The sequence below is a fragment of the Haliotis rubra genome, unplaced genomic scaffold (genome assembly GCF_003918875.1).
Source record: "Haliotis rubra isolate DU_JTF1 unplaced genomic scaffold, ASM391887v1 Scf237, whole genome shotgun sequence".
NCBI classification, from domain to species: Eukaryota; Metazoa; Mollusca; class Gastropoda; order Lepetellida; family Haliotidae; genus Haliotis; species Haliotis rubra.
Genome location: NW_025766414.1, coordinates 38,589 through 64,872, shown reverse-complemented (window position 1 = coordinate 64,872; position 26,284 = coordinate 38,589). Strand labels below are relative to the sequence as shown.

The following is a 26,284-nucleotide window of genomic DNA, read 5'->3' as shown; positions in this document are numbered from 1 at the left end:
TCAAACCGTCGGATCCTTCAAGCAGTTAGTGGGACGGATCACTTTATTAGATAATTGTCTAATGTTTTCAGACAGACGTAACTTTCTCCAGCGTAATCTACTGACCCGAGATTAATTTGGAGATACTGTGCTACAAGCAACCAAATTAGTTGTGCTTGGAATGCTGATTACACAATGCGTTCCTCACCGCCATAACCCTCATGTCCAAGCTTATTACGGTATTTGTACACTTGATGGAAATGGTCCTATGGCTCAGTCAGCATGGTTTTATGAAAAGCATTCTTCCTCTGTAGCCTGAAATGTTTTGTGTTTAAAGCAAAGGAGTCTTGCAAGGTTAAGAGACAAAGAGGCTTAATCTGGGACTGTAATTGTATGATGTACAATGTTTAATCTGGGACTGTAATTGTATGATGTACAATGTTTAATCCGGGAATGTAATTGTATGATGTACAATGTTTAATCTGGGAATGTAATTGTATGATGTACAATGTTTAATCCGGGAATGTAATTGTATGATGTACAATGTTTAATCCGGGAATGTAATTGTATGATGTACAATGTTTAATCCGGGAATGTAATTGTATGATGAACAGTGATGTTGTTAAATGAAGGTTTGATTGCATCACTGCCGATGCCGGCATCAAAGGAACAGCTCCAGCATGATGCATCACCCATCCTTCAGTGCTCACCTAATGTGCTCATTTCAGGAATGGTTCCCTTTTAAAACAATTACACATGTTTTTGATGTTTGAGGATTTGGTCTTATGAGCCTGTTTATGATGCAAAGAAAAATCTTAAGGTTGTTAGTTAAATTGATTTTCTTATAAGGATGAATGATTTCCTCTGCTAAATTCAATATTTGTCTATTAGTCATGTTTACATAATTTTGTAAACTTGAAGTAATTTCTCTGGAGAAGTAGTTTTGTGGGCTGGAAGGACTTGAGTAAATAGGTTCAGGCTGTTTTGATGATTCCATTCAGTTTGGAGTAGTTGCTCAAATGCTTCCAACAGCCAAAGTCAGCAGATATTAAGTTGTCTTGACATTCTTGTAGGATTCAGTGTTTGTAACATATTTTGGTGAGCATACAAAAGTATGCTGTGTGTTCATGGTTTGATGCAGCACACAGCAATATTCCGTCTATGTGCTTATATGATAGTGGGTAATTAATAATTATGTCTGGACCAAACAGTGATCGATGCTGTGAGTGAAGATCCCTATTGTCACGGTACATCTGATGTCATCAACCATGTCACTGAGCCAGATTAGCTGATATGTTAAGTCACCTCATTCCCCTACCCAGAGTTCCAAGCGACCAGCATAGTTAGCCCCCGCCGCATGTTTGGCACAAAGCAGGCGATATAGTATTAGGCTCTGTCCATCCGTCCGTACATATATTTGTTGATGTTTAACTTCATCTTAAAATTAAACTACGACCTTCACTTTCATTACTTTTTAGGTTTGATTTGATCATTTCTGGCGGGGAATTATGTCACCTTCGTGACAACTGCTAGTTGAAATTTGCCACAGATTACTGTTAATTACATTTCAATTTGCATAGTTTTATTTTGTTTACATTATTTGTACAGCCCTACAAAGAGATAACAAGAGAGTCACTTTGATGTATTGTCATCCACCTTACTGCTGCAGATATAGTAGAATATCTGTATCACTAGGCAAAACAATATGAACAGAGCAGTAAAAAAATTTCATTTGGCCAGTCTCTTCAGATTTCAGAGTTCACTGAGAGGATTTTACACATTACCAGCCATGTAGCCAGCTGGCAAGAAGCCACAACAATTTCATCTAATTTGCCAAAAAGTTCTTCAAATTGCACGGTTTAATATTTGTCAATTCAAGTAGGACTAGGGTCAGGAAGTCCTTGGGAAGTGCATTTTGATTTAGGTTTTTCAAACAACCATTAGTTGTCTGGTTACTTACTTGTCATGTTGTATATCAATCTAGTTGTTCAGAACTCCACAAATTACACTGAGACTGCGCTATTGAAGAGGTCACTTATTACACTGAAACTTCAACTGTCACTTGGACTTCCGTAGCAAAAGACTTTACTCATGATACAGAGACTTCACTAATTATACCAGTTACACCAGTGAGACTTCACTAACCTCAGACACTTTACTAACTACACTGACGCTTCACTGATTACACTGATACTTCACTAACTGCCCAATGACTAGTCATTATTTACCATGTCTTAACCAAGACTGGAATTGGAAACCAGACTGAAAAGTGTTGTCCTTCTGTAGTTAAGGCCCATGTTGGGCGAGGTTAGTTGAGGCCCATCTTGGATGAGGTTAGTTAAGGCCCATATTGGGTGAGGTTAGTTAAGGCCCATATTGGGCCAGGTTAGTTGAGGACCATCTTGGGCATGGTTAGTTGAGGCCCATCTTGGATGAAGTTAGTTGAGGCCCATCTTGGGTGATGTTAGTTGAGGCCCATTTTGGGATGAGGTTATTTGAGTCCCACCTTGGACGAGGATAGTTGAGGCCCATCCTTGGTATGTGAACAACACTTTACTATGACTGATGGTCATGATTGATATAATACTGCTGTAGCCTCAGCATTCCAATATTTATTCTCTTTAAACAGAGTTGAGCAGATCAATTTGTAATTTCTACAGCCAACACAGTGCAACTGAGTATTTAATCATTTCACTTCTGGGTTTGGAATTTTATGTAAGTGAAAAGACAATTAAAGAACCTAGAAAATCATAAAAGTTGCCCTGACTGTATATGTGTACCTTTTTTTTCAGGTCTGTTGATGCTGTTTGACATTCCCCAGGAGAGAGGGCTGGGGATGGCGGATGTGCGCTGGGGCAATGCAGACGAGTGTCGGTTCCCCCTTTTCAACTTCCTCCAGCCTCTTCCCCTTGTGTGGATGTACATTGTATACCTCGTCATGCTTCTAGGTTGGTTCACAATTTGGCCAGTTGTTCATTATGTACCACCATTCCAAGAAAAACATATACCAAAATGTGTTCTTACAGTTCTCCAGATTTGTGAGTGAGTGAATTAAAAGTTTAATATGCCATTAATGTTTCATTCAGTGCCACATTGCAACTAGAAACATAATGTGCCATTCAGGTTCTTAAATCTTTCTGCGGCTGATTCTGGCTAGTCAGCATCTACTACCCACTTGAGCACCAACATCACTGCTGATTGTCCTCTCTGATTTAGTTGGCAAGACTATGTAACTGAAGTATTGTCCAAAGGAATATTAAGTCAAACTCACGATCACTTTTGTTAAACAATACGCAACTCTGAAAGACTGATGCTAATGTTCATGAAATCAAGGTTAATGTTTGTTGCGCTGTGATTTTCATGTAATAATAGTAATAGTAATGGTCCGCTTATATGGTGCTCATATCCAGGCACATTGCCTGCTCACGGTGCTATGTACATTAATAAGCTGTATTAATAAGCAGTAAGTCACTTCAACAAGAACCATGGAGGTTCTCTTTATTTCATCATTTTGTGTCCGGAATCAGCTTTGGTAACTAGAGACTGTGTAGCACTATCACTGACTACTTTTCACCTTCCACCTTCCAATATGCAGGTGCAGCAGGTATCATGCTGGGCTTCATGTTCCGCTGGAGTTGCCTGTCCTTCCTGGTCCCCTACTGGTATGTGTTCCTGCTGGACAAGACATCCTGGAACAATCACTCCTACCTGTACGGAGTCCTGGTCTTCGTTCTGATGTTCTCTGATGCCAACAGATACTGGTAAGTGTCTTGGAACAATCACTCCTACCTGTCTATGTCCATGTCGTGGTTCTGATATTCACTGGTGCCAACCAAAGTTGGTAAGTGTGGTACAGGAAACACCAATCCTGCTTGTACACCTGTGGATGCCAGTATAGAGTGTGGATAGTTCAGATCACCCCTCTCACTTTGGAACAACCATTCCTGTTGTATGTTGTAGCCTACACCATGCAGTTGCCCTGGGATGCCAGTATGTACTGATAGGACAAATTGTGTTGCTAAGGAACAATCTGTATACACTGATTGCTGGTTGCACAACCACCTGGTTCTAAGGGTTCTGTAGAGTAACAATGTAGGTTTTTGAAGAAGAAAACATAGACAAATATTTCATGGACATGTACTTAGATTTTGAGACAGTGTGGCACAGGTGTGTCCTTCACCTCCATTGTGCTGGTGAGACTGCGTTGTATTAATGAACATGATTTGTTTCAGGTCTGTGGATGGCTTGTTATTCCCAAAGATACGGAATGCTCATGTTCCACTGTGGAATTACACTCTGCTTAGAACCCTGGTAGGTATGACTGCTCATTAACCATAGTTTAAACATGAATCATAGTTTGGGGTTAAAGGTGTTTTATCAGAATGTTAAGGCAGATAGGTTCCCAGACAGATAGGTTCCCAGACAGCCATGCTTGTCATGAGATCTGACCAATGAGCATCAAGTGGTTACTCTGTAGTTTGACCTGGGTGCATGCAGCTCATCATTCTTCAGATGTTTGGATTGTATTCAACCATCAGTCTTCCTGACCTAGACTTGACACAGAACACTGCTTTAAGGTTCTGTTAGAATCTGACCAGCATCTCATCTGTTGGTGATATTGATGAATTATCATTAGGCTATGAGAACTGACATTAGATAACAGATACAATATTCATCCATGGACTTATACCAAATGACCCTGAGGTCTGTTACAAGCTGTTGTCATTCTTAGAGCGGCATTTAGAAGTTTGAGCGGTAAGGATGGATAACAATATATGGATGAACAACTTATTTATTACAGTGAGAGCGATGTAGCACTGTAGGTTCATCACTTGCTTGATAACAGCGTTAGAACCTACATGTTGCTCTCACTGTAGTAAAGAGGTTTTTCATCCATATAGTGTTATCCATCTTTAACTTGTTATCCATATAGTTGTATGTTTCCTTATTTACTCAACTACTTTTAGAATGCCAGTGAGCAATTAGACAATACATGGTAATGTTCGGGGAGTTTTGAGTAATATTTATTGTGTACCTCATCAATGTACCCATTTTTGTTTGCAGTTTTCATATTCTATGTGAAGTGTCATTTATTTGAGAATAGATGTCAATATGTTTTGTGTTTATGGAGGTGTAAACTTTAAAACATTGAAGTCAACTGATAAAAATGATTGAGTACATTGTTTGTAAATCATTATCACCAAAGACTATAGACATCATTCTTTGCATTAATGCAGTGAAACACCCATCACTATAGCCATTCTGTCAGCAGTGTCGGAAAAGAATACAGTGGAAGCTGTCTAAACCAGCACTCGTCGGGACTAAAGAAATAATCCGGTTTAGACAGCGTGCCGGATTGTACAGATGACACGGTTACCTCCGACTAGAAGTGAACAAGTTTTGTCAGTCTCATATACATTGTTCTATCACAATAACACATGTCAACTCACTCATTAAAATGTCTTTGTGGGCAACCATGTTGTTTCAACGCAAGACTAATTGGTGACAATACACATCCAGCCGAATCCTCGCCACACGCCGGATTAGACAGCGCTGATTACAGCATAAACCCACATTCGGGCGGCTCATATCAGGCCGAGATCCGGAATAGACAGCTGCAGGATTGCAGTGCTTTTAAATGATGATAATTGCACTAGCCACGGACGGGACTGAGATTTTATGCCAGTGTTGACAACTTGCCGGATTGGACAACTGCCGGTTTTGACAGCTTCCACTGTATGGTTTATGTTCAGCTTAACCAGTTGCTTCTTTAGGCAATGAAATGCCACAATCTCTTAAAAGTATTTTAGTATCTTTTTGTCTTAAGTTCTGTTTTGTATTCAGAAGATACACAATATGTTATTTTGGAAACTCTTATGCTGTGAAAAAAACAGTGTATAAAATTCACCCTATGGACTTGTCTCCATCCTTTGCCTTGACCAGCTTTGAAGTTCAATTAAGACAGGCAGTGGGTAACTCACAATGCCTGGGTTCTATTATTAGCATGGGTCAGTGCTGGATACAGCATAACAACGGAATCATTGATCAATTCAGGCACACAGGAAGATTAGACTTTGATGGTGATTGAACTGTGTTTTGTCTTGGTAATCAGGGTCTGTTTAATTGAATAAATTCAAAGAGCTTTGTGTCTGACTTTCTCCAAAAAATATTTTGTGATGCATCTTTGAGTGAGCCATTGTTTTGATGATGAGACCCTGAAGATTGAAGGACTGAAGCTGTTGTACACCATTCCAATGAAAGTCGTTTACTCAACACGAAAGAAAATGTTGACAAATTGATTGAAATGCTGGAGCTACTTTTTCAATCATGTGGAAAGTTCTTTTATCTGCCTTTAATGGAATGATTTTGCCAAATTTAGATTTTATTTCTTTTCTTGAATAATGTCAACACTCAAATTCAAACGTTTAATTATGTAAAATTGTAGATGCTACCTCATGTCATAGATCTTAATGGGAGAATACAATTTGATTGATCAGCTCTGGTATCATTTGATTGGTCTTTTAGAGTCCTTGCCTTTGCAGGAACATGACTTGATATTAAACTACATCACATGAAAAAGGATTTGATGAGGTTGCAAATATGGCACTGCTTCAGTATGTAGAATATGAGTTGAGTTGAGTTGGGTTTTGCGTTACATCGGCATTATTCCAGCCATATAGTGACGAGAAAAAGTTTGCATTAATAAACATTTTAAGTACATACTTGGAATGAGTTTTATTTTAAAACCATATATTCATTACATTGTCATTTAAGAGCAGAAAAAGTCATACCACCAAATTTAGAGATAGGCAATTTGTTAGTCACATTTCACAGTTACAATCTATGATAGTCACATTTAACAGTTACAATTTATGATACAGATCAACTTCCCTCAGGTAGTTCACTATCAGATGAGCGCTCATGTGGGAGAACAGATCTTTCAGATTTGTTGCATCATAATGTGAGTCCCTTGCAGACGATAAGTCAAATGTAGAATATGAACAAACAGAATATATGACTTCTATTTATCATGAACTTTTTATCAAGTAAATGAAACGTGTTGACAGCCATGTGGCATTACACCTGATGACCTGACTTCCATGTTTCAGTAGATGACCTGACTGCCATGTTTTCAGTCCACCTAATGACCTGACTATCATGTTTCAGTCCACCTGATGACCTGACTGTCATGTTTCAGTCCACCTGATGACCTGACTGTCATGTTTCAGTAGACCTGATGACCTGACTATCATGTTTCAGTCCACCTGATGACCTGACTGTCATGTTTCAGTTGACCTGATGACCTGACTGTCATGTTTCAGTAGACCTGATGACCTGACTATCATGTTTCAGTCCACCTGATGACCTGACTGTCATGTTTCAGTAGACCTGATGACCTGACTGTCATGTTTCAGTTGACCTGATGACCTGACTGTCATGTTTCAGTAGACCTGATGACCTGACTGTTATGTTTCAGTAGACCTGAGGATTTGATGACCTGATGACCTGACTGTCATGTTTCATAGACCTGATGACCTGACTGTCATGTTTCAGTCCACCTGATGACCTGACTGTCATGTTTCAGTCCACCTGATGACCTGACTGTCATGTTTCAGTAGACCTGATGACCTGACTGTCATGTTTCAGTCCACCTGATGACCTGACTGTCATGTTTCAGTCCACCTGATGACCTGACTGTCATGTTTCAGTAGACCTGATGACCTGACTGTCATGTTTCAGTAGACCTGATGACCTGACTGTCATGTTTCAGTCCACCTGATGACCTGACTGTCATGTTTCAGTAGACCTGATGACCTGACTGTCATGTTTCAGTAGACCTGATGATCTGATGAGTCCACCTGACTGTCATGTTTCAGTAGACCTGATGACCTGACTGTCATGTTTCAGTAGACCTGATGACCTGACTATCATGTTTCAGTCCACCTGATAATCTGACTGTCATGTTTCAGTAGACCTGATGACCTGACTGACATGTTTCAGTAGACCTGATGACCTGACTATATGTTTCAGTAGACCTGATGATCTGACTATCATGTTTCAGTATACCTAATGACCTGACTATCATCCTCAGTAGACCTGATGACCTGACTGTCATGTTTCAGTAGACCTGATGACCTGACTTCCATGTTTCAGTAGACCTGATGATCTGACGCATGTTTCAGTAGACCTGATGACCTGACTGACATGTTTCAGTAGACCTGATGACCTGACTATCATGTTTCAGTAGACCTGATGACCTGACTATCATGTTTCAGTCCACCTGATGACCTGACTGTCATGTTTCAGTCCACCTGATGACCTGACTTCCATGTTTAAGTAGACCTGATGATCTGACTCATGTTTCAGTAGACCTGATGACCTGACTGACATGTTTCAGTAGACCTGATGACCTGACTGCCATGTTTCAGTAGACCTGATGACCTGACTGTCATGTTTCAGTAGACCTGATGACCTGACTGTCATGTTTCAGTAGACCTGATGACCTGACTGTCATGTTTCAGTAGACCTGATGACCTGACTGTTATGTTTCAGTAGACCTGAGGATTTGATGAGGTTGCAAATATGGCACTGCTTCAGTATGTAGAATATGAACAAACAGAATATATGACTTCTATTTATCATGAACTTTTTATCAAGTAAATGAAACGTGTTGACAGCCATGTGGCATTACACCTGATGACCTGACTTCCATGTTTCAGTAGATGACCTGGCTGCCATGTTTTCAGTTGACCTGATGATCCAACTGTTATGTTTCAGTCCACCTGATGATCTGACTTCCATGTTTCAGTAGACCTGATGACCTGACTGTCATGTTTCAGTCCACCTGATGACCTGACTGTTATGTTTCAGTAGACCTGATGACCTGACTTCCACGCTACAGTAGATCTGATGACCTGACTGCCATGTTTCAGTAGATGACCTGACTGCCATGTTTCAGTAGATGACCTGAATGTCATGTTTCAGGTGTTCCTGGTGTACTTTATCGCTGGCCTGAAGAAGCTGGACCTGGACTGGGTGCGTGGCTACTCGATGCAAGAACTGTCCAAGCACTGGGTGTTTGACCCCTTCAAGTAAGTCCTCACCCACTCCGAATCTTGTAAACTCCATCAATGGGTATCCCAAATCCTGCACCTCAAGTTTCTGTTGGGCCAACCGTGGTAATTCTTCGTATGAATGACAATTGTATTACACTTCGAGACTGTTGGACAAAGCAAAAATTCAACAGTGAAGAAACAAATCATCAATACAAGACTAGAATGTGGTTACATGTAACTCACAGTTAACGGGTAACATCGGTACATGTATCTTCATCTGCTGCTGCAGCAGTCTTCAGTCTCAAGGCATTGAACAGTGGCACACATTGTCCTTGTCCGACCTTGTACACAGTGTCACGTGCAGCATCTGTCTCAAGGCATCGAACAGTGGCACACATTGTCCTTGTCCGACCTTGTACACAGTGTCACGTGCAGCTTCTGTCTCAAGGCATTGAACAGTGGCACACATTGTCCTTGTCCGACCTTGTACACAGTGTCACGTGCAGCATCTGTCTCAAGGCATTGAATAGTGGCACACATTGTCCTTGTCCGACCTTGTACACAGTGTCACGTGCAGCAGTCTTCAGTCTCAAGGCATTGAATAGTGGCACACATTGTCCTTGTCCGACCTTGTACACAGTGTCACATGCAGCATCTGTCTCAAGGCATTGAACAGTGGCACACATTGTCCTTGTCCGACCTTGTACACAGTGTCACATGCAGCATCTGTCTCAAGGCATTGAACAGTGGCACACATTGTCCTTGTCCGACCTTGTACACAGTGTCACATGCAGCATCTGTCTCAAGGCATTGAACAGTGGCACACATTGTCCTTGTCCGACCTTTGTACACAGTGTCACATGCAGCATCTGTCTCAAGGCATTGAACAGTGGCACACATTGTCCTTGTCCAACCTTGTACACAGTGTCACATGCAGCATCTGTCTCAAGGCATTGAATAGTGGCACACATTGTCCTTGTCCGACCTTGTACACAGTGTCACATGCAGCATCTGTCTCAAGGTATTGAACAGTGGCACACATTGTCCTTGTCCGACCTTGTACACAGTGTCACATGCAGCATCTGTCTCAAGGCATTGAACAGTGGCACACATTGTCCTTGTCCGACCTTGTACACAGTGTCACGTGCAGCATCTGTCTCAAGGCATTGAACAGTGGCACACATTGTCCTTGTCCGACCTTGTACACAGTGTCACGTGCAGCATCTGTCTCAAGGCATTGAACAGTGGCACACATTGTCCTTGTCCGACCTTGTACACAGTGTCACGCGGCAGCATCTGTCTCAAGGCATTGAACAGTGGCACACATTGTCCTTGTCCGACCTTGTACACAGTGTCACATGCAGCATCTGTCTCAAGGCATTGAATAGTGGCACACATTGTCCTTGTCCGACCTTGTACACAGTGTCACGTGCAGCATCTGTCTCAAGGCATTGAACAGTGGCACACATTGTCCTTGTCCGACCTTGTACACAGTGTCACGTGCAGCATCTGTCTCAAGGCATTGAATAGTGGCACACATTGTCCTTGTCCGACCTTGTACACAGTGTCACGTGCAGCATCTGCACCTGCACCTGCATGCATATGGAGATGTGCACACAATGGACATGCATATACATTCATGCTTCAGTGTTCAAGATGTTCAAGAAAAGTGCAAGTTGCAGACAGGTGCCAACTATTTGTGAGACTGACATCAGTGCTTCTGGCTTCTTTCACCACCACCTTGTATTTACTGTCAGGGAATGGTAGATCCAAGTGGGTTTAAGGATTGGCAAGGGTATCAGTGACATGCATGGGGCTTCTGCTCTTGCATCTCAATCAGCCTTATCTGTAAAGTTTAAATGTCATTTGTAAGAGTTATCTGCCTTGGGTCATAAACTGTTTCATATCAGGCCTGGGAGAGGTAAATGATACATTATGGCAGACAAAACAGCAATTACTAGATGGGATTGTTTACTGTCTGCCCAGGCCACAGTGTGAGCCGTGTCAATGCAGTGCGGCCTGCATCGTGCTGAAGTGATGTATGGCGATCATATTTTTTCCATTGATTACCATAGAGATCGTTGGATCTAATGATATTGTCTGATGGACGAAAGTGTTGTACTTCTTTTGTTGCTCCAGTCTTGGCCCCTGTGAGATGATCCTGTTGTTAGACTGCTTGGTAGATATGATCAATATAACATGTTCATCCCGTGATCTCCTGTGGTTGGCTGTAGACTAAGTAATCTGTCACAAGATGATAGAAGAAGGAACATCAGCCCATCTTCTCTGTATTAAAAGACTGATGGGAAAGTGGAATATTGCGTTTCAGTTGCCCAATAATGACTTTCTGGGAACAAAAGTATAAAATTGGCAAACACAGATATTTTGGCAGAGCACATTTTAGTTCTCCAGTTCATCTCACTGTCAGTAATGGATTAGTTTTTGATTACGTGAGCAGTTGTTAGAGAGTGAACAGTTTGTTGGGAGTGTCAAGTGTGGGCAGGGCTCCAGATAATTTTTCAACATCAGGAGTACGTACTCCTTATTTTTTCAATATAGAAAAACTTAAGAGTACATTTAGAGTACTGAATAGAATTTAATGGCGTATCAGTAATCTTGTGTTTCATTTCATATATGCACCACAACATTGCTAGTGTAAACAGGTCAATAAACAATGAAACAATACTTTTTCAGGTAAATACATCTGTAAATGATTCTAAGACTGTACACCATTTCCATGGTGCGTATCTGCTACGTTTTCTAAATTATTTCATAAGGTATCATGCATATTTTTTATCTGTACATACGCCGATATGGCCCTTATCTGGAGCCCTGATTTGTGTATAATATTGGAAATATGTTGGAAAGAAACTTGTTCTTCCAGTTCAACGCAGATAGGCAGGTAGTATTTACATGACTGAGACATGTTACTTCTGTTGTATCTGCATTAATGGCTACAACAAGGACTGGTCGGCTTGGAGTCAGTATAATGTGTCTGAGTGGGGTATTCATGCTTAACTGCGACATGGTATCTCAGTGAGCTAGCACTATAAAACCAGCTTAAGTCTGAGCTAGAACAAGCAGCCACACATACACATGAATGCAGGTTGTCATATGAGCGAAATATTCTTAAGTACGACATTAAACCCCATTTCACCTCACCTTCATCTACATGTACCTCAACCACTACCACAACCACAACTTCCATTTCATCTACGGCTACTACAGCTGCATCTACCACCACCACAACTACTACCACTTCTTCTACATCTACTGCCGCTACTACAACCACTACCACCATTGTAACTACAACCACAGCTACTACCACTGCTACCATTTCAACTCTCACTGTATCTACTACCAACTTCCACCACTACTGCCACAACATCTACTGCAACATGTGCTTGTACCACTTCATCTAGCAGTCCCACGACCACCACTACCACATCTACTACAACATGTGCTTGTACCACTTCATCTAGCAGTCCCACGACCACCACTACCACATCTACTACAACATGTGCTTGTACCACTTCATCTAGCAGTCCCACGACCACCACTACCACATCTACTACAACATGTGCATGTACCACTTCATCTAGCAGTCCCACCACCACTCACCACCACTACTCCCACATCTACTGCAACATGTGCTTGTACCACTTCATCTTCATCTAGACCACCACCACTACCACATCTACTACAACATGTGCTTGTACCACTTCATCTAGCAGTCCTAGTGTTAAAGCAATACTACACCACCACTTCACCACATCCTCGATTACTGGGCACAATGTAGCAGTCCCATTTCACTACTGTGCTACCCCATCTACTACAACATGCTGCATGTACTTCATCTAGCAGTCCCACGACCACCACTACTACAACATGTGCATGTACCCACTTCATCTAGCAGTCCCACGACCACCACTACCACATCTACTACAACATGTGCTTGTACCACTTCATCTAGCAGTCCCACGACCACCACTACCACATCTACTACAACATGTGCTTGTACCACTTCATCTAGCAGTCCCACGGCCACCACCACCACTACCACATCTACTACAACATGTGCTTGTACCACCACTACTGCTTCATCTAGCAGTCCCATCGACCACCACTACCACCACTATCTACTGCAACATGTGCTTGTACCACTTCATCTAGCAGTCCCACGACCACCACTACCACATCTACTACAACATGTGCTTGTACCACTTCATCTAGCAGTCCCACGACCACCACTACCACATCTACTGCAACATGTGCTTGTACCACTTCATCTAGCAGTCCCACGACCACCACTACCACATCTACTACAACATGTGCTTGTACCACTTCATCTAGCAGTCCCACGACCACCACTACCACATCTACTACAACATGTGCTTGTACCACTTCATCTAGCAGTCCCACGACCACCACTACCACATCTACTGCAACATGTGCTTGTACCACTTCATCTAGCAGTCCCACGACCACCACTACCACATCTACTACAACATCTACTACAACATGTGCTTGTACCACTTCATCTAGCAGTCCCACGACCACCACTACCACATCTACTACAACATGTGCTTGTACCACTTCATCTAGCAGTCCCACGACCACCACTACCACATCTACTACAACATGTGCTTGTACCACTTCATCTAGCAGTCCCACGACCACCACTACCACATCTACTACAACATGTGCTTGTACCACTTCATCTAGCAGTCCCACGACCACCACTACCACATCTACTACAACATGTGCTTGTACCACTTCATCTAGCAGTCCCACGACCACCACTACCACATCTACTACAACATGTGCTTGTACCACTTCATCTAGCAGTCCCACGACCACCACTACCACATCTACTACAACATGTGCTTGTACCACTTCATCTAGCAGTCCCACGACCACCACTACCACATCTACTACAACATGTTGCTTGTACCACTTCATCTAGCAGTCCCACGACCACCACTACCACATCTACTACAACATGTGCTTGTACCACTTCATCTAGCAGTCCCACGACCACCACTACCACATCTACTACAACATGTGCTTGTACCACTTCATCTAGCAGTCCCACGACCACCACTACCACATCTACTACAACATGTGCTTGTACCACTTCATCTAGCAGTCCCACGACCACCACTACCACATCTACTACAACATGTGCTTGTACCACTTCATCTAGCAGTCCCACGACCACCACTACCACATCTACTACAACATGTGCATGTACCACTTCATCTAGCAGTCCCACTAATACACCACCACTACCACCTCTACTACAACATGTGCTTGTACCACTTCATCTAGCAGTCCCACGACCACCACTACCACATCTACTACAACATGTGCTTGTACCACTTCATCTAGCAGTCCCACAACCACCACTACCACTTCTACTACAACATGTGCTTGTACCACTTCATCTAGCAGTCCCACAAACACCACTACCACATCTACTACAACATGTGCATGTACCACTTCATCTAGCAGTCCCACGACCACCACTACCACAACATCTGCGACACATCCCTTCCACCAAAGCATATGCCATTTCCACTACCATGACTGCTTATAGCACTGCCCCAATTCTCCATCGCTCCTCCCCTCATGCCTCCCTCTTCCTTCACCGCCCAGAGCCTCAACCTGAGAGTGACTGACTGGGGAGGCCAGCTAGGGAGAGCCTCTCAATGGCATCAGTTCCATGTTGGATTTCACACCCTTGACATTCCCCTCCAGCAAGGTGATGTAGGATCTCACACCCTCACGTCCCTAACTTGGGAGCTTGTGTGGGATCTCACACCCTCATGTCTCCCACGAGAGAGCTGGTGTCGGATCTCACACTCTCATGTCTCCCACAAGAGAGCTGGTGTCGGATCTCACACCCTCATGTCTCCCACGAGAGAGCTGGTGTAGGATCTCACACCCTCATGTCTCCCACTAGAGAGCTGGTGTAGGATCTCACACCCTCATGTCTCCCACTAGAGAGCTGGTGTAGGATCGTCCACCCTGGCGTCACCCATAGGGATCTTTGGAATGCTGCATGGACTGTGAGCTGAGTAGGGACATTCCCCTTTATTCACTATGTCAGCTCCAATGAAGGACCAGACTGTGACATGCCCACAAGAGATATAAACTTGTGAAATTTCGTAAAGTGGTTTCAATAGGATGTCATAAACTACTTTATACTCCATGATATTGCTGGAATATTTTTACAACCTTTCTTACTCACTTTAAGTCATAAGGTTCCTGTCATATGCTGGTGCATAGTGATAAGCTTACATGACCTTGGACGATTTCATTTTGAGCTATCTATGTACAACAGAATCCAGGTGAGCTATCCATGTACATCAGTCACCAGGTGAGCTATCCATGCAGATCCAGCCACCAGGTGAGCTATCCATGTACATCAGTCACCAGGTGAGCTATCCATGCACATCAGTCACCAGGTGAGCTATCCATGCAGATCCAGCCACCAGGTGAGCTATCCATGTACATCAGTCACCAGGTAAGCTATCCATGTACATCAGTCACCAGGTGAGCTATCCATGTAGATCCAGTCACCAGGTGAGCTATCCATGTACATCAGTCACCAGGTGAGCTATCCATGCAGATCCAGTCACCAGGTGAGCTATCCATGTACACCAGTCACCAGGTAAGCTATCCATGTACATCAGTCACCAGGTGAGCTATCCATGTACATCTGCATCCAGGTGAGCTGTCCATGTTAATCTGCATCCAGGTGAGCTATCCATGTAGATCCAGCCTCCAGGAGAGGTATCCATGTATAGCAGAGCCTCTTTGTATCTTTAAAAGAAATATGAGATGTGATAGACAGGGCCCAAACGCTAATCAAATATTTTGTCCCAAAAGAGACATTCATTTAAGTGCTTGCAAAATATTTCTGTATCACAAAGTAATTCTAATGTGTTTTAAATTGCTTTTCCAACTTGACACATGTTATTTGATAATGATGGGATGTCACAGTCACAGACTGTATGAAGACCGAATGTTGACAGACCTCAAACATGAAATATGCTTTTAGTGTTGTTGTCAAACTCAATAATCAGCTATCAGACTGTTACTATCGAGTGAATTCATTGCATCCTAGTCAATAAAGGCCATGCTGTGTGGTCTCAGGAAAATGGCTTTCGTAAATTGTTGACATTTCCTAGTCCTTCAGTTTACTGTGTGAGGATGTCAACACCAATTACTACTTCATCTGGATCTTCCCAGGACATAACATGGGGCAGAATGTATTCATGAAGGTGAAACGTAAGAGAATGCAAGTTTGTGGATAAATGTTCTGTTTTTCGTATTGATTTATAGTTTATCTATAGTTACACAATAAATGTTTGAACTGTTCTGGATTGTGAGTTGTAAATCAGAGTCAAACACTATTTTAGGATTATTTTTTATTTTTTATTTTCTTGTACCTTAGAGTACAGCATTGATTTTGTTACAAAGCAAAGAGAAATATTTCTGTGACGAGATGGGACTGTTTGTCAAACTGAAGTTTGATTTTGAAGGCTTGTCTATACTGTGAATTGGAAATTCCTTATATGGAAAATATGACATAAAAACATATCAAAGTGTTGAAATTTAGGATGACATATGTCAGTAAAAGGTATTTCTTGTTAAAGGAATTGTGTCACCGGGGTAATAAGGGTTTCCCAGCAAAGGTTATTGTTAGTATACCGGTAGGTAATTATCAGTAAAAGGTAAGCCGTTTGTTTTTGTCAAGTCAGCACATACCACATTGGTTCTGACATTTCTCATAGCTTTTCTTTTCCAAGTTTCAACCACTGATTTCACTTCACAGCTCCATGTTCTGTCTGTTGTTGAGATGCTGGAGATGTATACATATATTACAGTTTATGAACAATGCAATAAACATTCACCCACCTTACAATCTACCAAGGTTATGGAACCAATCTGGCTTGAATATTATTACTTTCCACTGCATATGGTGTCAGCTTCCAGAACAGAAGCTCTTTCTCAAGCAGAAACCCCACATGCAATAAATGGGATCGTGACTCAACGTTAATGTGATGCAGTTTTTATGAAAATCCAACATGAATACAACCTCAGTAAAAATGATTGCATAAAGTTAAAATTTACAGTTTTCATGTTACATCATAAAATGTTCAGTTCCTTTACAAGCAGCCTTACTCCTTACAGATCATAACAGTTATATAAGTATTGTAAATGCTGAATACTTGAACATGCTGCACTAGCCTGAGATCCATGGGATGCCAGTGAGAGGGTTCTCAATTGCAAGAACCGCCTTGACTAACTTGTAGAATAACATCATTGGATCAATGGAAGCAGGAATTTCCAGGGCATCAATCTGTCCAAAGCAGCATATATAACTTCCAAAATATTTTAGGAACAGTTCAATGTAAATCAATTTGAAAATAATAAGTATTTTTGTTTGGTAATTATTTAGGAAATATACTAAAACAGGCTAATTGACATCTTTCCCTCTCTTGGGGCAGTGGGGTAGCCTAGTGGCTAAAGCGTTTGCTCATCACGCCAAAGACCCGGGTTCGATTCCTCACATGGGTATAATGTGTGAAGCCAATTTTTAGTGTCCCCCACTGATATTGCTGGAATATTGGTTAAAGCAGCATAAAACCATACTTACTCACTCACTTTTCCTTACTTCTGAAAATAGCAGTGGCATTTCCTTGATCACATCATATGCAGGCTACCAGGAAGTGCCATTTTTGGTGCTTCCTGATATTGCTGGAATATTGCTTGAAGCTGTATAAAACTGTACTCACTCACTAGGGCTGAGACGGGTCCAAATGTTCTACCCGGGTACCCCACCCTCTATTACCCTACCCTACCTGGATACCTGTTATGTTAATTCCTGACATCAAATTTGAAAGAAATGGCAATATATTCTTAAGCTCAGAGGCTAATGTTTCGAGTTTATTCAACATCTTAGCCATGTATTATATTTAAAAGAAGTGACTGTAGTAATGTCTAAATCTTCAAAGACAATACAACCTTATATTCATGGAAGAATAACATATTACATTGTTTAACCTATTAGTCACATGATGATAACGGGTCCGGTTATGGAGACGGGTACCCAGGTCCAACTCATTACCCACACGGGTATCCGGGTTACCCGTCCCAGCCCTATCACTCACTATTTGGAAGTGTTCTTCAATTCAGATTTTCCATAAACACTTCACGAACATTCATTAAAAATTGAATTTCTCTGTGTTTGATTTCCATATCTTCGACTATTCAACTGTTATTCTATCATTGTCTGCAGCATATCATGCATTTTCTAGTCTCCACATTTTATTGGTTTAAGAAAACAATTTATGCAACGGAGCAGGTGACAAATGGCTGAAACTTCAAGAAAACAGATCCCAAATTACATGCATCTCAAGTACCCACCAAACTGTTAAGTGGTCTACAATATCAGCATCTCAGACTCCTAATAGCAGTTATCGCAGACTTCTAGACCCTGGGTTGACTGACTAATGATTAGGCCATGTCGTGCATTAACAAGTCCGTATTCAAATACACAGTAAAAAAAGCCCAGAGTTACATTAGTGCCAGACAAGTCCACAAAAAGTATGTTTCTGTACAAATTCTGGCTGGTAATAGGCTCCCAGAAATGCAGCAGAGTATAGATGTAATCTAAATCATATTTGAATCCCAGGATGTTGGTCATCAGCCAAAAAAAAATCAATTAGTGTTACAAAATCAATATAATGCTTGCTTGTGTGAGTTTGTATCAGTTCATATAGCGCTCTGGTTAATGTAATTTAACTTTCAGTTGCATTATTGTCTCTCAAGGGATTCTTATCGTGTCAGTTGTGTTTTGCGTGCGTACATTTCCTTATCTGATGGTGTTTGTTGTTAGGAAACGTGATTATGCTACCTTGTCTCTTTAGCTGGGAAAATGGGAATATCGGTGTTGTGACAATCAATGATCCTACAATCAAATTCCTGTTTATTTGAATGTAATTTAAGTAAATTATTTCTGGTAAAGGAACAAAATAATGGTTGTTTGTATCGATTGATAACAGACAGATTTCATGTTGCATGATTGAAATGAGAATTGTTCATGCAGTTTCAGTTATAGATTCAGCATGTGGCGCAAGTTTGTATTTGAATTCAGGACCAAGTACAACACTATGTGGAAATGTGTTGAGAGTTTGTGTAGAAGGTATACTGCAGAGTCACTTTAAGATTCCTACAACAAGTTGACCTTCATTACAACAAAAGCGGTATCAGACATTGAACTTCATAGGAGCGTGCTCTTCTCCCTCTACCATGACAGGGTCACTAGTAGCCCAGTTGTCAAAGGTACCACAATTTACTTCCCTTGGGCAGGCCTCAATCCTCTGATTGTGGTTTCAAATCCTGGTCTAGAACAGTTACAAGAAGCAGCAAGAAATTACAGAAAAATAGCCTGTGACGGCATTGATTATTTTAAGTGTCTGTGGTTTCCTTTTCAGAAAGTGACTGTTGTAAAGCTTTACTGCAGGTGATTCATACAATATCCTATTTATCACGTAATGCATCCAGCTTCAATAATTAACTCCAGGATAAGCACTGAAAATTAACTAGACGCTCCTTATAGATTTTCTGTAGAAAACATGGGCATGGATAGGTTACTTAATTGGTTAGTAACTATTTCAGAAGATTGTTCAGTTTCTTCGACCTCTGATAACAAATTTAACTAGTGTATGGTTTTTATAAGTGTCCTACTTTTTCACCAATCAGGGTCCATCATTGTCGCAATTGTGTCTACATCTGTGCCCCTATAACAGATGATATACCACTCCTCATACCTCATCTACATCCAGTATTCCCATGTGGACGTTTTCTGACATGTCATCAGATGGCCTTGATGATAAAGCTAGGTCAGCTTGAACAAATTGTCAAACAAACTTCTGTACACAATGCCTTGAGTATTTATGGATGATGACGTCAATATGAATCAAGAGCAAATCATGAAACATGGTTCTGATTTCATGAAACTTTCAGAGCAATTCAAGTATTTTCCAATCTTTCCAATTGACCTCAACATGTCATGCCTGTGTGAAATGCCAAGGTCAGTTTGAAGGTCATTCACTCGTGAATGCTAGAAGTGGAAGTAGTGTCACTAAAGTCTTTGCTAATATATGGGCACAGTGGGGAGGAGAGGAGTAGGGGTGTGGGATCGTGGACAGGGTGGCTAAAAGTTCACTTGTCAGATGGAAGACCCACACATGGGTACAATGTGTAAAACCCATTTCTGGTGTCACTACCACAATATTGTGGGAACTTTGCTTAAATCAACATAAAACCATACTCACTGATATATAATGGAATTTGAAATGAATACTTTTTCTATGACGTTTATTTCATACTTTCAAGACCCAATTTAAATAGTTTGACACTTGACATGTTTTTCCCCAACCCAGATGCCATAGTATAAAAGTGGATGTGTGTTTTTAATATTTTTCGTGAAGAGTGGTGACAGTTCCTTTTTCAAAGCCATACTGCATTAGCCATAAGTGTTTTCCTACCGAGTACTGTGTCATTAAAATTGGTAAAGTTTGTTGGCTTTCAGGTAATAGATTGTATGGGGCTACTTCATGTAATTTCTAGCCTTTCTAGTTGCTAAAAAAAAAGCCATCACCAGATTGTCTGGTCCAGACATGATCATTTATAGGCCAACCATTTCATTCAGCTAGAATATTGCTATCTTACAAGCAAGCAAACAAACTTTTGAAAACCAAGTGTTGCTGTATTTTTGTTCAAGGAAAAGCTTCAAACGTTTTGTGTGAATTAGAAAAACAATAATTGAAATCTTGAAATAGAAAGAGACAGTTTCTTGGAATCACTTTCTGTGAACTTGCAATAGACGTATAAATCGTCAGATCATCCCTCTAGTAAAAAGTAGTTCTGAACGGAGATCATTACAATCTGATTATATGCCAACTGACTTTACTTCTTCAGACAATCTTTACAATCAACTTCTGTTTAAATTCAATTTCCAAAGCCTTAAAGTAAGGGTTCGATTGAAATCTAAGTTGATAGTGTTCAGTGTGTTTCACTGCAGGGAAAAGAAGACGTCATTGTTAACAGGGTTTAACCCCAGGTGACAAACCCTGTAGAGGTTCATTGTGTTGATGTTATTGGCAGAATTATCTAAATACTATTCCCCTTTGTACATAAGACTATTCACGCTCCTTTGTCCAAGTATACAACCTGTGGAGCACATCTTTTATATCAGTTTTTCATTGCAACGAATTTACTCTGACCCGCTCAATTATCTTCGTTTTTCCTACGGATGCTAGTTCAGATTCAATTTGTGTAAATAAATTCAAGAAGAGACCCATGCAAATTGACACAGCAAATACACTGGAGGGGTCTTTCTTATGAAAGGAGTTTTATCTGTTCGTTTCAATGAAATGTAGCTCTTCCTCGGGCGAAGCCAGTGTGTTTCGAACTGTGGGGTTGCTGTGGTGAGATTAGATTGTAGGAATAAGGCTAGCGGAGTGTCAGCAGTGTTACATTAGCTAACTCAATTTCCCAGTTCTGCTCAACAGAGTCAGGGAAGGTCAAGATGATTTGAAGGATCCAGGATGTTAACAACTTTGGTTTCTGCCAATCCTTGTGCAGGGGTTGCTGAATAAAGAAAGTAATATATGATTTGGGAAATTTGAAGTCAGGGTGTTAATGGATTTTGACCCTGGGTCTATTTGTTGTGTGAGAGCTTTATTCAATCATGTGAACCTGCAGAGAGGTATCCATCAGAGGAATAATTATAGACAAGTAGTGTTGTTGTGGTGAGAGGACCGAACACACTACATGCAACTCTGGGGATCTGTTGCTGGGAGACATTACAGTTAACATCATCAAAGATGAAATGGCCTTCACTTGTTGTATTGACTTTAGGAGTTTAAGATCTTCATAAAATGTTTCAGAAAGTTTTGATTTCAAGTTGTGCTGCAACAGATCATGTTGACCTTGTGGAACGTTCTCTGTTATTATGGAAATTCAATATCATACTGATTGATACGTGCTCTCATATCTGAAATAAAACTTCAGAAAAAGTTTGATGAATGATGTAGCTATCATTTTAAAGATGGTGTTTGGGAAGTAGAAGTAAACCTTTCAAGGAAACAATGTCATCCAATGAGATTGAAACACGCTATTCTTGATTTTTCTTGTCACATGGAGTTTTTGGTTGGCTTACATCCTTTTTTATGCTTTTTCTTGCAAAACTGATACATGAAAAACCTCAGACACCTCAATGTGTTATTGTGATTCAACTTTCCAAGTTGAAATTTGCACTGATATACATACAAGTCACACACTGGCCGGTGTGTCTGTTATGTCCACAAACGCTTCTATATGCAATGATGTCACCACATCCAACCTGCTCCTTGCAAATTTGAAGAAAGTGAGTCTGGCATCCCTATTCAGGAGAACAAACCTGCTTTTGATGTAGATCATCCACAAGTTCAGAGGCTTCTGAACAGCAGACAATAACATCAAGGACACTATGGCAGATTCTCTACTAAAACTTCACATTATGCTTCACAAATTGGCATTCATTGAAGCCATTATTCACTGATGACCAAATTTGCACAAAATATGTATTGAATTTTATTTCGGCACTGAATCGTGCCATGACGATCAATTGTTGTTACCAGTTTCTCTGAGATGTCCTTGTATTACAAAAGGTTTTCTCCTCAAGCATGTCCTAATTATTTTCACTCCCAGGCAACATTAAATACCAATATAGCATTTTGTACTCCTACTCACTGTCATCGCTTAGCTTTTTCATTCCCTGAAAGCATTTTATTCTTCCTCAATGCTCGTTAATCCTCAAGCATTACTTCTTGCATGGTAACTCCATTTGTGATATCAAACAGTGTTGAATGATCATTGATGTGGCTTTGTAGCAGGGAATCACCATGAAATTGTTATATTTGGAATCCCTCGGAAACAGATTCAATATGGAAAAGGTGTGAAATAGATTTTCCACGAGAAAATTTCATGGTGCTGAATAGAAAAGTAGAAATAAAATAGCTTCATTATTTTTATATCTCTAGAAGTATTTATCGAAGTTTTATGGAGTGGTTACAGAGGGCGTCTTGTTTGTTCTTGGTAATGAAAGTGATGGATAGCCTGACGGTCGTGTTTGTTTGAAATAACTGTTGTAGTTTGCCCAGGACTTATTGATCAACAGACCATTGCTGAATGTTGCGTGTATTATTTTCTGTTGGAATCAGATCTAAAAGATTTAAGGTATGATAGATGAGGTGAGGAGACTTATACCATTTGTTTGTGTATCTTTGTCTGGATTGTGTGACTGGAACATTGGTACAACTGGCTGACATACACAGGAACTCATAGGACTCGTAGAATTATCATATGGGACAAGGTATTTGTACCATCGGCCACCACACAATGGAACTCAGGAGAATTGTCTTGTGTGAACGAGGCCTGGTTTCACAAAGTGATCATAGCGCTACGACTGTCGTAAGTCTATGTTAAAGTATGGGGGTTACGATCACCTTAATGCTACGATAGCTTTTTGAAATGGGGCCCAGGACTTTGGGGCAATGGGTCACCACACAATGGAAGAACTGTGTTGTTCAAATGATATTGTTAGCTTTGTTAACTAAAACACCATCAACTCAGTATTTGGTAGAAGACAGTTTTACTTTATGGTAGCAAGTTGTACTTTATGGTAGCAATGTTTAGAATTTGGATTAGAACTGGTGACTTGACAGATTATACATCATCAAACCCTGTAAGGAGTGTTGCTTATAGATAGATACTGGACAAGACTATATTATTTATAGGCTGCCATGACATAGCTGGATATTTAGGAATGTCATGAACCTGCACTTACTCAAAATACTGATAACCTTTTATATGTTTGTAGTTCTGAGTTTCTCCAGCAACTGGCTTGTGCAAATTGTACCAGCTTGTTTCACAGCCCCGAACCTTGACACAAAATTACTTTGATTAAATCAAAAACACAAATGTGACTGGGTCATCAGCAAGCATCTGACAGGAATTCTACTTAGAGCACCGAAACGCTAACTGAACCAAACATTTTGATAATGGAAGCATGATAAGGCGGGAGAATGTTAGCTGGCCAGACCGACTCGCCGCTACTCACATCCAAGTAGACGGTCAGACTGGTGGAGATAACGAAAGTGGAATATTATTGAAAAACCAATTGTGCTCAACTGTAATTATCAGGGCTGTGATACCGGAGAAAAGAGACTAGGATTGTACAGATTCCAGTGCAGTCAGGATGATGTCTGGCTTAATGGTGCTCAATTCCTGTCCATGTCCACACAACGTTATCAGACCACAACTGAGGATTTGTTGTGAGAAGTATCCCATATTTATGGTCTAAATAGCTGAAACAACCTATCTCCGTGTCATATAAAAAGTTACATGTTATGAACCCCTAATGTACATTCATGAGAATTGTATTGTTTTGAGAAGTCTGTCTGTCCAGGTCCCCTGTATGCCAGTCTGCAGAGTGAGTGAGTGAGTGTGGTTCTACACTGCTCTTAGCAAGTTTTTGTGAAAATTCATGGCCTTTGTTTTTGTTAAACCCTATTAGATGAATACAATCAGTGTATGAAATAAGCCAAAAATCCAGCCAGACATCAGGGCTGGTAACTTCAAAATGTTACCAGCCCAAAATGGATTTAACCAGACCAAATATGGTGAATTTATTCAGATGTATGGAACATCAAAATTTTTTTACCAGACCATCAGGCTGGCTAGCTGTAAATTTAGACCGTCCGTCAGAAATCTAGACCGTTCGGGCGGTCGGACGGGCCTTATTTCATACACTGATGCAATTCTGTGCTGTAGTATGCCTCTGTCGCCTCACAATGGTGCAAGGATCTATACTGAAACGTCATATAATAGAAAAAGAAATTGTCATCAATAAAGTATCTTGCCTTTAATGAAAATAATGCCCATGGCGCCAAATCACACATTGTACCTATGTGGGTAATGAAATTAGGGTTCTTGTGTAGTAATCAGAAACTCTAAACACTAGGTTATCCCAACGCCCCACTAGTCTGAACAGATGTCCATGATGAGTGTTCCACAAAGCGATCACAGTGCCAAGGTGATTGTAATTCCCATTCTTTACCCTAAACTTACAACCTTGGTAGCTCTAAGATGGCTTTGTGGAATGGGTCCCTTGTGGGTCATCGTATGACCTTGATGATTGTAGATTACCACTGTTATTCATGACTTTTGTATGAGTGAACTCCACACTTTTCTCTGCATCACATCCCAACAACAAAGGTTTAAGTACAGTAACATGCTGAACAGGTGAAACAGTCACCAGACTTAGGGTCCACTCAATGTCAAGTTGATGTTGGTCTGTTGTTGATGTTTCAGACTGCTGTTCACAGAGGACCAGATAGACATTTATGTTGTGTTTCTAGGCAGATTGACACTTGACCCTTGAGTTGATGTTGGTCTGTTGATGTTTCAGACTGCTGCTGACAGAGGACCAGATAGACATTTATATTGTGCATCTAGGCGGATTGACCCTTGACCTGTTTGTTGGCTTCCTTCTGTTCTTCGACAAGACACGATGCCTGGGGATGTTCTTCTGTTCCAGCTTCCATCTCATGAACTCCCAGATGTTCCATATTGGTAAGACTTGCTGTTCATCTTTAAATATTCATTTTCTTCATATGTTACGATTACAGAATGTAATGTCTTAAGTTTCAGGTTTTGTAAAAATTCAGTAAAAAATAAGACTATAGATGAACTGACAAGAGAGTTCTTTAACATAAATACATTATAAAGCAGCTGTTTGTAATTGTAAAATATGAGTAAATATGCATTATTACAGTTCAAAATGCATTCTTGTTGCTGAGTAATTTGATTTGTATCCATGACAGTCATAAAGCACCCACATCCAGGTCATCAGGTGTTTGCATTTTGATCTCAGATTTTCTTTCCGTCGTATCTCAGTTTCTATGAGGGGGGCTGCGGTAGGATGGAGGTTAGAGCTATCATCACACTGTTTGCTTCATGTATGCAATCTATGAAGCCAATCTCTGTAGTCTCCCACTGTGATATTGCCATGATATTGCTAAAAGCTTTGTAATATTCAACTCTCCCAGTTTCTGACTGGCTACATTTTGTTTCACATCACCAACCCAAATACTGGTTCATGTGAACGCAGTCAGAGTGAGTGAGTG

The 26,284-nt window shown here is 40.8% G+C and overlaps 1 protein-coding gene across 1 annotated transcript in view; it reads left to right on the top strand.

The window, feature by feature from the left end:
• The window catches only part of LOC124278444 (vitamin K-dependent gamma-carboxylase-like), an 81,822-nt gene that overhangs the window by 44,712 nt on the left and 10,826 nt on the right, over positions 1–26,284 (top strand). The window contains exons 3-7 of the mRNA XM_046714147.1: positions 2,772–2,927; positions 3,575–3,740; positions 4,212–4,290; positions 8,965–9,071; positions 25,567–25,730. Coding sequence (XP_046570103.1) covers positions 2,772–2,927; positions 3,575–3,740; positions 4,212–4,290; positions 8,965–9,071; positions 25,567–25,730 — 672 coding nt within the window. The remainder of the gene's footprint in view (positions 1–2,771; positions 2,928–3,574; positions 3,741–4,211; positions 4,291–8,964; positions 9,072–25,566; positions 25,731–26,284) is intronic.